The 13,401-nt window shown below is 36.9% G+C and overlaps 1 protein-coding gene across 2 annotated transcripts in view; it reads left to right on the top strand.

Moving 5' to 3' along the window:
• Positions 1-13,401, top strand: part of CNTNAP2 (contactin associated protein 2) — a 793,259-nt gene that overhangs the window by 636,627 nt on the left and 143,231 nt on the right. For both annotated transcript variants that reach the window (XM_010708239.2, XM_031552712.1), the window contains one exon: positions 4,275-4,402. In XM_010708239.2, coding sequence (XP_010706541.1) covers positions 4,275-4,402 — 128 coding nt within the window. The remainder of the gene's footprint in view (positions 1-4,274; positions 4,403-13,401) is intronic.

Raw genomic sequence — 13,401 nt, 5'->3', positions numbered from 1 at the left:
TTGTTTTGCCTATACCTTACAGCTGCATCTTCCAGCTGCTTTTTCTTAACTCAAAAAAAAAAAGATCTCTTTTTAATCATCTGTGTTTTTTACACAGAGGCTGGTGACACATTGGAACAGGTTGCCCAAGGAGGTTGTGGATGCCCCATCCCTGGAGGCATTCAAGGCTTGGATGGATGTGGCTCTGGGCACCCTGGTCTAGTAGCTGGAGACCCTGCCCATGGCAGGGGGGTTGAAAAAAGATGATGGTGTGGTCCTTTTCAATGCAGGCCATTCTATGCTTCTATGAATGATGGAATGAGTGGGCAGCATCCTGCTGGCAACAACATTGTAGCCGCTATGGAATAGTGTGTCACTTCCTCCAGTGCAGACTTTTACAACTGCAACATGCAGGCTCTCATTCGTCACTGGCAAAAGTGCATACCTAATGGTGCTGTTAAAAAGTAGTGTTTTGTAGCCAAGAACTTAGAATCACCAAGGTTGGAAAAGACCTCTAAGATCATCTAGTCCAACCATCCCCCATGACCAGTATTTCCCACCAAACTATGTCCCTCAATACAACATCTAAATGTTTCTTGAATACCTTTAGGGTATTCAACCATCTCCCTGGGCAGTCTGTTCCAGCACCTGACTACTCTTGGAGAAGAAGTATTTCCTAATGTCCAACCTGAATGTCCCCTGGTGCAACTTGAGGCCATTCCCTCTAGTGCTATTGCTAGTTACATGGGAGAGAGGCCAGACCCCAACTCACCACAACCTCCTTTCAGGTTGCTGTAGTCAGGTACTTGCTCTGTCAAATAGTTCTATTGTTCTCGTTGTAGCTGTTGAGGATTCCATGGAGATAAATAGGAGGCATTACTTTCAGAGCACCCTAGGTATGTTATAGAATTTCAGGAATTATGGTATGGGTGCTTGTGAGAGTTGGACAACCATGCACCTTTCAACTGGGAATTCTAGGGAGATTGTATTCTTCAAATTATTAGTAATAAGTATAATTAAGCAATTTGTTCAACTTTCCACCCATTCCCCATTCAAAAAGTGGTTTTTTTTTTCATATTCAAACAGTTCCAGTTCTTCAGATCATCTAAACCTTTCATTGTAACTGAGTACATTTGTACCTGTAGGTACGGTAGGTACAGGTAGGTCCTGAATAGGACTACACTGATACCTGGAATGTCTAGCAAAACAGGAGAAAGTTAATGACATTGTTATCAGAAGTCTGTACAAAATTACTATATAAGTAAACTAATCTAATATAGAATATTACTGTTACTCTATTACTTTAGATGTCGGGGTTTCTTTTTGCTGAAACATAAGTTTCCTTTTTACATAGTACATAATGCTTATAAAAAGTACAAAGGTGTTCATAGTAAAAAAAAATGATAAATCTTACACTAATACTTGCTGCCCTCATTCAAAGGCATTCTGAAGGACTTTGCAGACTGTTTTATAAAGGAACAGAAATTAGAAATAGAAGATTATGCTGAGACTTCATAAATAACTCCTAGTAATAATTAAAGGATTTGATCAGATTCAGTCATCTTCCACTTGACAGTTAATAAGAATATTCATATAATATGAAACACTCTGATTTCAATTTTTACTCTTTTAAGGGGATTTTCTTCAGTGAGGAAAAACTTCTGTGACTCTTTCACCCTCTTAATGTGCAAGATCTTTAGATACTGGCCGAATTATTAACATTTTTTGGAATTGAGTGTTCCAGATGTGATTATTTCTAAATATATAATAAGAAGTCTATCATATAGTCAGTCTTTAGTTTATAACTCTTATGTCTTTGTCAGCACTGATTTCTCTGTCCTTAGGATCTGCAAGTACCTCAGAAAAGCATAGAAGAGCCATTCTAGTACAAGTACTATTTCTCATAGTACTTGTCTTTTTAGTACACAGATGCTGCAAAAGAAATCATCCTCGCCCCTTTGCTTATTTTTTAAGAGCAATCAAACTGCACAGGATCTGTTGGAGAAGAGACACGTCACTTCTCCCAACCTTTAGCCTTGTGCCACTCAATAATGGTTCTTTTGCATGGGAGACTACATTTTCTACAATGATGAGACAATTAACAAATTGTCAGACAATATTCCTGAAAACAGCTGTAATATTTATCTTCACTTTCATGATAGCACCTGACCACATCATTAAATACATACATAAAATAATAAAATGAATAAAAACATGACCAGTAGAGGATGACTCTTTATTTCCTTCAAAATAGAAAAACTCTAATGGTGACAATTAAATGACTACCTTTTGACATCCTTTTTTGCAGCAGAGATACTAGATCTATCTGTGAGAGAGGAAAGAAAGAAGAGGAATGCCAATAGTTTTCTTTTTACCACTCTTTGAAGAATTGTTTGTTTCATACGATTGCATTCATTTTTAGGCATTCTCTAAAAGTTCTACGAATATCCTCCATTAGGAAAGAGTGGGTTCTATGTCTCTCTGCCGTTAGCAGAGATAGAAGATTAGGACAGCATACTTTGTTATTCTCTTTTCTTTCGTATAAGGGAAACTATTTTAATCTCCCTCTTTTTACATCTCTGGTCTCCAAATTAATGATAAAGAAACCTTTGTAAAGAGTATTGAAACCTAGACAGAAAAAAACAAAAACAAAAAACAAAAAAACAGTAAGCTGCAGTCTGTCATAATCTACACAAGAAGCTGTGAGGGTTATTCCATTCTGTTTTCCTTCCTTTTTATCAGATGTTGGTTCCTTGCCAACCTGTCTTCATAACACTTAGTATTTGTGTTCAACCACAGCCAGTTAATGATCTCCCCAGTACAAAGGGCCCAGGAAGAAAGGCAAATGACTTGAAGAGGAAGAACATATATTTAAAGAAAGCAGACAACCAAGTGTACAAAAAGTTCTAGTAATTAAGTCTAATTATACTCTTCATCATAGAGATGTCCGTTCTAATGATTTCTTACCCAAAAATGTGATAATTATTTCCTCATTTTTTTAAATTGTATTTTGTTTTTAAAACATGAGAGAATCATACTTTCCATCTATTCAGAAGGACATAGTGAAGATGGTGACTGGACACTACTCGAAAATACTGAGCATTACTGCAGATCATGAAATGCCTGCTCTACTTCCCAGTTACAAACAAGTCAGATCATGAACTTATTTAACTTAGAGATAAGAAAGACTTTCAGGTTCCTGTTCCACTGTTTCGTTCACTTTAGTATCTTTTCCAGATTCTGAATTCATCCTTCATCCTATGTTATTGTTGTGTAAAGAAACGTCACATCAAAAAGTTAGTTACTTCATCTACTCAATAACATGGCAAGGTATAGCTAGAAACAAAGTAGGAAAAAGATATCAGAATAGATGGATTTGTTAGGTTCCTCCTACTTTATTTTGTGTAGTCTTGTTAAGAAGAAAAAGCACTGCACTTACTATGTGTATGCTTTTGTTTTTCAATGTGTTCATACAAGAACAAAGAGAACTGAGAGATGAAGTATCTTATTAAATTTGGTTTGTTTCATTTTATATTTGGAAGAAATAGTCCTTAAATACCAGCAGAATTCATCTCCTGAAATGGTAAATGATGAGTGTTATATGAATGCATACTTATTTGGTCTGTATGTAAAAGACAGAGTTATTCACGGCAATTGGAATGAGGAATTTCTGCACATGACTGAGTTGAATTTTAGGTATCTTACTAACTGAAATAGTACTTGTGTAGTGGCTGCATACCCATAATTTTTAGATTTATATTTTTGGACTTACGCCTTTAGTGTTAGAAATAACAGAACTAACATGCCTTTTCAGATAATTAGACTTTAACAGCTCCCTTTTAATTTACTGTTAAAAATAATCAGTGTAAAAGAAACACTGTTTCTTTAGCATGTGGGGGCCATATCATTATGATGGCAACTGGCAACATCCAAGGAAGTCTTACTTTCATTCCTACTCACAAGACATCAGCAAAGAAATCAACAGTAAATTGTTAAACAGTGTTGGTCAGGCCAGAAAGCAGAAAAACCCAAAGAATTTCTGCTAAGTCCAGGAATCGTTATATTAAAAACAAAACAAAACAAAACAAAAAACACTATTCTCATTGTATTCCTGCTATTCATCCATCAATTTTTTAGCAAATTTATGCTTTTCTTTGTATTTTCATCAAACTGATGACATTCTAGTCTAATTTTTCAGAATAAAATTGTACTGATGTAGTTATTTCATTAGTTCATTGGATGATAATAACGATGAAGCAAATAATGTACTTCACCATTGCTTTTTTGTGATTCAGGAGAAAAGACTCTGGAATGCTGTCATACAAAGAGCACCTACCAGTGAGTCAAGTAGTGGTTGGAGACATTGACCGACCTGGGTCTGAAGCAAAGATATCTGTGGGTCCTGTGCGTTGTCAAGGAGATCGTAAGTTGTCTATTTTCCTTCTGCTTAATGCTGCGTAGAAAAAAAACAACATTACTAAATCATGCATGAGGAATCAACTAAATTATATTCAGGCAAGTGGCTGCCTAGTCAAAGCATGAAAGGATGATGTGATTTGAGAAACTGTTTATGAAACAGCATGTTTATCTTTGCATTTAAAATGTGGGTATTTGTCTTTATGGTAGTTGTGGCAACTTTGATTATTCAGGTAAGTTTATGTAGGCACATTGATACAGACTGCACAAGAATGTCTCTAAAAATCCAGTGCTGAAAAACCCTATACCATGGGTATCCAACTTCTTGCCTTGCGTGGGCCTCATTTCATGAATAGAAATTTTCTTGGTGCACATATACATAGGTCCAAAAGTAATGCCTCCTATTTATTTCCATGGAAACAACAACAGATAGAGCACATCACTATTTCATAAAATAAATTTTCAGCTACAAAACACTATTTTTCAACATAGTCACCACCATTAGCTATGTATTTTCACCAGCAATGATCAAGAGCCTGCATGCTTCAGTCAGAACAATCTGACCAACTGTTTCTACTGCTGAAACACATCATCCACAACCTCACTGTACTCACATTCACTATTTGGTCTCAATAGCAATTATGAAAAAGTTGATAAATACCAATGGGTGCAATTTTTTCCACATGGAGGAATTTAGTGACTCACCTTTGCATCATACACACTTAGTTGACAGACATCATTTTGTCAGACTGCCCCTCTGCTGCCATCAGCCACACACCAACAAAATGTAATGGAATTTTAGTGGGAAGGTCTAGTCCCGCCATAACACCAACATCTGTTATTATGTTCAAGATAATGAAACAGGAGGCATTATTTTTGGAGCATCCTTCGCAAAATATACAATTGCATAGTGCTGATTAATGAAAGATTCAATATGAGCCAGCAGTGTGTTTGCAAGCCCAGGAGGCCAACCATATTCTGGGTTGCATCAAGGGAAGTGTGATGAGCAGGTTGAGGAAGGCAATTGTGCCCCTCTACTCTGCATTAGTGAGACCCCAGCTGGAGTATTGTGTGCAGTTCTGGAGCCCCCAACACCAGAAGAACATGGGGTTGTTGGAGCATGTCCAAAGCAGGGTCACAGAGACAAACAGAGGGATAGAGCACCTCCCCTACAAAGACAGGCTGAGAGAGCTGGGGCTTTTCAGCCTGAAGAAAAGAAGGCTCAGAGGAGAGCATATAGCAGCCTTCCAGTAACCTGAAAGGGGCCTACAGGAAAGCTGGGAAGGGATTTTTTATAAAGGCAGGTCGAGGGGATATGGTTTTAAACTTGAAGAGGGTAGATTTAGACTAGATGTCGGGAAGAAATTCTTTACTGTGAGAGTGGTGAAATAATTGAACATATTTCCCAGGGAGGCTATGGAAGCCCCCTCCCTGGAGGCACTCAAGTCCCAGCTGGGTGGGGCTTTGAGCAACTGGTCTAGTGGGAGATGTCCCTGCCCATGGCAGGAGTTTAGAACTATATGAACTTATAGGTCCCTTCCAATTCAAACCATTTTTTTTCTTTTCCTATTATTCATTTTTCTCAGCAAAATAATGGATTATGAAAATCCAGTAAAGAGACACGATGAGACTTTTTAGTTGAATCTGATTGCTACTCTATATATTCCATTTGAAATTTTGTACATCATGTATTTATATCAACTGAAAAGGATCTTATAAATGTGAATTGATGTGTTTTTTTTTCTTTTTTGCGATCTTGCAACCCCAAAGTGTGGGGTGTGGTTGACACACCCAAGAAACAGGATGTCATCCAGGGAGACCTAGACAGGCTTGAGCAGTGGGCCCAGGAGAGCCCAGTGAGGTTCAGCAAATCCAAGTGGAATGTCTTGCACCTGAGTTAAGGCAACCTCCACTATCAATACAAGCTGGGAGACAAAAGGATTGATCACAGCCCTGTCAAAATGGACGTGGGGGTACTGGTGGATGGTAAGGTGGACATGGCCAGCAGTGCACCTTCACAGTTTAGAAAGCCAGCCATATTCTGGGCAGCATTCAAAGGAGCATGGCCAGCAGGGTGAGGGAAGTAATCCTTAAGATATTTGTAAACATCAATAAGATCCCTACAGAGACAGGCTGTGGGAGCTGGGCTTGTTCAGCCTGGAGAATAGAAGGCTGCACATTGAAGCCTTCCAGTATTTAAAAGGGGATTATAAACAGAGGGGGAACTTTTCACTCTTGTAGATAGCAGCAGAACAAGGGGGAATGGTTTTAAGCTGAGGGAGGGGAGGTTTAAGTTATGTGTCAGGGGGATGTTTTTCACAGAAAGTGGTGAGGTGCTGGAACAGGCTGCCTAGAGAGGTTGTGGATACCCCATCCCTGGATATTCAACATCAGGTGGGATGGAGCCCTGGGCAACCTGGTCTAGTACCAGATCTGAAGGTTGGTGGCCCTGTCTGTGGCAGGGGAGTTGGAACTTGATGATCCTTAGGGTTCCTTCCAACCCAAGCCATTCTATGATTCTACGATCCTGTCGGTGTACTCTGTGCTTGTGAGACATCAACTGAGGTACTGTGTTCAGATGTGGAGTCCTCAGTGCAGGAAAAACATTGACCTGTGGAAGCACGTTCAGAGGAGGGCCACAAAAATGATCTGAGGAATGGAATACCTCCCCTTTGAGGACAGGCTGAAAGAGCTGGAGCCTGAGAAGAGAAAGCTGCAAGGAGACCTGAGAGTAGCCTTTCAGTATCTAAAGAGGGGTTATAAGAAAGAAGGGGACAGACTATCTAGCAGAGTCTGTGTTAATAGGACAAGGGGAAATGGTTTCAAACTTAAAGAGGAAAAAATTAGGTTGAGTATAAGGAAAAAGCCGGTGTAAAAACTGGGTGGGTGGTGAGTGTGGTGAGGAACTGGAACACGTTGCCCACAGATGCTGTAGAAGTCCCATTCTTGGAAACAGTCAAGGCCAGGCTGGACCAGACTCTGAGTACCTGATTGAGCTGTGGATATCCCTGTTAATTGCAGGGGAACTGGACTAGATAACCTTTAAAAGTCCCTTCCAAATCTAAGCTTTCTATGATTCTATTTTCAAATTTATCAAAATGGAAAGCACAGCTGCATATTGTTCAGAGCTCCATATTTAGTTAATGTATCAAAACGCATACAATTATTTGCCTTCATTTGAGTCAGCTCTGCACAGCACTGCCTTCCCCATGCCCTGGTTTCAGTCAGCACAATGTTAATAGCGCACTGACAGTTTGGCTGTTGCTGAGCAATCGGTGTGTGCCTGGGGCTGCTCCGTGGGGAAAAGCCACCTTTAAATTGCAGAGAGGAGGTGGGCTGCATTGCAAGAAATCATGTGGCCCACAGGCCGTGCATGCTTTTTCTAAGCCATTGCTCACTGATGCGGCTGAGTGCACTTAGTCTTTTTTTTTGGTTGTTTGTAGTCTTTCTGGGGGTAATTAATCAATCAAATGGCTAATGAGCAGGAAAATGAGGTGTCTGCAAACTTTCATATTGCCTATAATGGTGCTTGTTATTTATATTTTACTAATTACAGGTCATTATGTGTTTGTTTCTCAGCTGTTTGACATTTTCATATTAAGCTCTTGCAACTAATGATTAATAATGAATACTACTTTTCTTGATCCTTTGTTACTTTTGTTCCTTATATCCTGAACCAGTATGATGCTATTACTCATACTAGCAGTCCCTGAAGTCTGAGTCGTTTCTAAATATTAGTACAAATGAAACCTCATTTGAGCAGACAGTAGGTTTTATTATTTAGGGAACTGAATGGGTATACTCCTAATATCCTGATTAATGGATTTTTTTGCAGCAACTTTACAGGTGTAATTTGTGGAGATATAATTTGGCCTATGAATTAATTTGAATTTAATTCCCTGACCAAGTATGACTGTCAGGAAGTTGGTATAAGCTTTTTCACAGCCAATAACGCAAACTCCAATCCCTTGCCAGCTCCCATTTCACATTCTCTGCATTTATGCTGCATTCTCCTTAATGTTCTTTCTTGACCCTCTTCAGCACCTGCCATATCCAAGGCCTCTACTCTCTCACTATATATTGCTGCAAAAAGTGTTCTTTGCCCTGGGGAAAATTTCAAAATCTGCCGTTGCTGTTCAAGGAAGAGAAATAAAAATTGTTCAATTTATGGAAAAGATTTCTAGAAAACTGAATTAATCCATATTTTAATGCATTATATGCATCAAAACCAACATTATAAATACAAAAGGTCTTGACATTTTTGTCAACACAAGAAGTTCTGTTGCATATATTTTGTATGTAGTTATCATTGTACAATTTTTTATGAAGGTAGAAAACACGATCCAGCTAGTGGTATGAAAATTAGGTAAGAAATACAAGGTGTTAAAAGTAAAAATGCCCTACAAGTTAAGCAAAAATTTATTTGGAAAGATTTCTGTGCAGGGCCTGACAGTACTGCACATACACATGTCATGTTTCTGTAATAGTTGTCCACTGCACATGATAGAACATTCCATAGCCTAGTGATATTGCTTTGCTGCACGTAAGAGACTATTCTCACATCAAAATTACAATATCATTTGCTATGTATTTCATAGCTACTTCTTTATTAGGTGTAGAAACACTGTCACTTAAGCCCAGTTGCAACTGTAAGGGTACAGTAGAGCTGATGGCCTTTGCTATCTGTTAGTGCAGACAGCTGAGAGTTTGCTATTGCAGTAAAACATGTAATAAAGAAAGAAAAATTCTGTATTGTATCATTCAGTTTCCTTCCTTCTAACTGACCTTTCATCAGCAATGTATTCCGTAAAGTACTTCTTTTCTATTGCATCTACAAGTTGGTGATACAAAATTCTTGTGAACATGAAAAATAAATTTACTCTTTCTTGTGTATGCAAGCCCATTTTCATTACATTCCAAACTGATTATATGTTTCCCAGAAAAAAAGTGGTAAACTAACCTTAAAAATGCATTCCTGTTAGTGTCAGCTGAAACAAAAATGATGAAAAACTTCAATAATAAAAAATACTGAAAAAAATGATTAGTAAACTTCTTAGTCCATGCTTTATTTGGGTACTCAGAGATAGCTCTCTGACATAGAATACTTTGAAAGCTAACACTAAACAGAAATATACATTCATAGCAGAAGGAGTCTATTTTACAAGCATGACTTAATGAGTTGTTTTCTCTTCTGCTTTACAGTTCTGTTCTTTCAGCATCTTGAACTATTTTTTAATGGTACCCTGAGTTTCAAGAAAACTTGAAAGTTTCAAGAAAATAACACTGCCATATAGTTAGCTTGCAGATCTTGGTAACACAATAAAGCTGTGTACAAAGAAAGTTCTCTAATTGTACATCTAGGGAATGTGTTGACAGTCAGAAGAAAAGTGAAGTAATTTTTACAAAAATAAGATAAGCTGGGGAGTACACCAGCAATAAATAAATAGATAAAAATTATAATAGGTAAAAAAGCTAATTAAAATTTCAGTAGAAGATGATTAGTTCTACCTCTACAATATTCCAATATTGTAGTGACTTGCATTGCTGATTTCTAGAAGTAAAAATACTATCAAATGAAAATTAAGGTCAGTGATAAAAAAAAAAAGAAAGAAAGAAAAAAAGAAAAATAAGTTCTAGTCTGGGTGCTTGCAGATGATGTCTTAGACATAATTAAGTATGAAAATATTTTGTTTCTTAATTTTTGAATTAATAGTTAAACTGAAAGCATAATGGGATTAAATAGCTGAAGTACCCATGTAAGGTATTAGTTACTTCTTTGTTATTTGAGTTAGAAAACTAATCAAAATATCTGTGTTTTCCCAAGTTTTGCTTTTATTGCTGAGTTTGTGTGTATACATTTATTTTTATTAACCTTTATGAATTCCCAATCGGTTGGAAATCTTGCTGGTATGTTAAGGACTATTTCCTCCAAATAGATCTTGAACTCCACCATTCTATGGTCACTGCAGCCAAGGCTGCCCTTGAGCTTCATGTTACTTACCAGCCCCTCCTCATTGGTAAGGACAAGGTCCATGTTCATGCACTCATTACAAGCTCTCAACATTCAACCAGAAAACATTGTTTTCTGAGGTTTATCACTTGGCTATAAGACTCTTTCAGTTACAAATTTGCATACAGGTGTATTTATGGAATAAATACTTGTAATATGACCCAACTTTAACATAAATCACATTGACTCATAAGTCATATGTTATCTAATGTATCCCTTTTACTATCAGGTTTTGTTCTGTTTGCTTTCAGAAAGCAAACCATACTTACGAGCTCTACACATCTTACAGAGCAGGAAGGAATACACATCACAGAAAATTTAACCATCATCCTAGAGGAACATGACTTTTTATAGTTTGCCTGAAGCTGCAGGATCTACAAGTATCTTGTACTTGTATCTACAAGTAATGCAAGATAATAAACAAAAAAGTAAAAATATAATTATCATTCAATTTGGGTATGCAGGGAAAACCACTACTGAGTACAGTCAGTATTCCTCACGTCCCTACATCAGTAATGGGTGTGAAGAGAGAAAAAGAAAACTATATATGTGAGACTGATCTTGTTAGGAAAAAAAAAAAAAAAAAAAAGGACAAAAAAAAAAAAGGAGAAATTTTCAATAGCAAGCATTGACTTTTGATGTAGTTTAACCCCTTCTTTTTAAACCTATTCAAGACTTACCAAGATCTGCTAGAGTCTGAGAATGTGATTAAGAAGAGCAAGACTTATGTGACTGTGGCCAATACCTGGTTGTGTGTGAAAATATTAGAGATTATATAATCACTAAGTATTTTCATTATGAGTACAATTTACAATGCTGTCCTTAAGGAGAAGAAAGAGTTATGCTCCATGCATTTATTATGAGATATATGTCTGATCCTCATAGTCTTTACTGTATATTTTCCTGTCAGTTATTTTTTTCTGCAATATTTATTGTCTTCTTGAATTAAAAGTACATCTGTTTTACATGAATATTGAATTTAGGTACAAGGAAACAATTTCACAATTTACATTTCCACTCTTCCTAGATTCATTAGGAAGTTTAAATCAGAAAGTGTCAGAGATATTTTATATGCATTAAATTAGGATTTCTCCCATGCTTTCAGTACTAGCTAAATATGTTATGTTGATATAAACTACAGAAGGAAATTTGTTTGAATTTCAAAACTATAATGAATTATATCCTTGTTTTGTGTTTGCTGAAGTAAGAAAAATACATGGTACTCATCACCCATATTCAATTCTGCAACTGATCATAAAAGAAAAAAAGTGGTGAAAATCCATGGAGGAGTTCTGAGCTTAATATTTCAGAGATAGAAAATTCAAATGTAAGAGTTAGTTTTATTCAAATTCATATCATCATTATGATTATATTGCAGGCTTATTTTGTCTTCTTTAAAACAAAAAAGATTGAAGTATTTTATGTAAAGTATTGTTTCTAAATTCCTAGGGAATTTTAGCAAAGGCAAATCAGTCTGATAGATGATATGAGAACACATCCATCCCTGTATGCATTTAATGCCAAGCTGGATGTGGCTCTGGGCAGCCTGGTCTAGTGGTTGGCAACCCTGCACATAGCAGGGGGTTGAAACTAGATGATGACTGTGGTCCTTTTCAACCCAGGTCATTTTATGATATAAAATAGTTGTTCATATTGAACTCAAATCATCTTAGAGTTCTGCTTTAATTATTATTTATAAAATTTTATCATCTATGTTACTAGAATGCATATGTCTTGCAACTTACCAGTGGCAAAATTTTAAGAGCAATTGTGCAGGATACAAAATCTAAGAATAAAGTGATGAAACAATTCCCACAGTATGGAGAGAGATGCTGAGAAGAAGGTGTCAGTAAAGCAATAAGTAACTAAGAACTGAAGACTAAACTGCAGAATCATAAATTGTTGGAATCCTAATCACATGCATACATAAATTTACAGTCATCTTTAAATTTCACGCCATAAATCTGAAACTTCTCCTCACTTTAGTATTTTCAGCATACCTATTCCTGCAGCACTGATATTTTAAAAGCATAAAGAGGCAAAAAATCACTGAAGGTGAAGTAAAGAGAGACCTTTTTTGTTGTTGTTGTTGATATATGTAAGTTGTGAAAAGAGAAAAGTATATCAGGTTAAAAGGATCTGCTCTAACTTCATAACACCTAGCACAAAACAAAACACAAAGTAACTCAGTAACTCTGTGAAGTGTCCAGCCACCAAATGGAGAAACTAATAGAGAAGATGCTGAGGACCTTCAATGTTAAGTGAGCTTGCACCAATTATCTCTTTACTGGTGAACCTTGTTAGGTATAGTTATGTTTTAATACAAAACTTTAAAATAGCTCAACTGTAGGGATTGTTTCAGACTGTTTTTGTTCTAAGCACTCCTGTCATCAACTCATGAGCCCAGGAGAACCTCATGGGGTTCAACAAATTGAAGTGTGATGTCTTGCACCTCACTACCAATACAAGCTGGTGGATGAAAGGATTGAGAACACACAGTATGTGGGGTATATATCACATCCCCAGGATTTTCTAAATTATGCAGTCCTGATTTTTCTCTGTGTAAGTATGTCATTCTACAGTTTTATGTAGATTTGTAAGGTGGTCCTGAAGGATCAACTGTAGTACTTATCACAGAATTAAAAGTTGTGCATTTGGGGAAAGTTCTTAGAAGTCTGAATAGCTTTTGCTCTATTCATTTTTTCTCTGACCTTTGTCTTTTGTGGTCAAACTTACAAAAGTGGGGAAAATATTGGGGAAAACTGTATGAGAAATATGAAGAAATATAAAAACTCTCTCCCTTTACCACTGCTGAGGCCAAGAAGAACTTCCACTATTAAAGTCTTGTGTTCCAACATGCTCACTTCCGAACTAAAGTAGCAACCTGTAAAGTGTCATAAATTGGAGCAAGTTTCAGAGTAACCTTGCAGTTTCTCTTCATGCTTCTTCTCTGCACTAAAAGTGCATCTTTTGTGAGGTATGCTATGAGGCAAAAA

This window comes from Meleagris gallopavo, chromosome 3, assembly GCF_000146605.3.
Source record: "Meleagris gallopavo isolate NT-WF06-2002-E0010 breed Aviagen turkey brand Nicholas breeding stock chromosome 3, Turkey_5.1, whole genome shotgun sequence".
NCBI classification, from domain to species: domain Eukaryota; kingdom Metazoa; phylum Chordata; class Aves; order Galliformes; family Phasianidae; genus Meleagris; species Meleagris gallopavo.
This window is presented reverse-complemented; position numbering and strand designations above follow the sequence as displayed.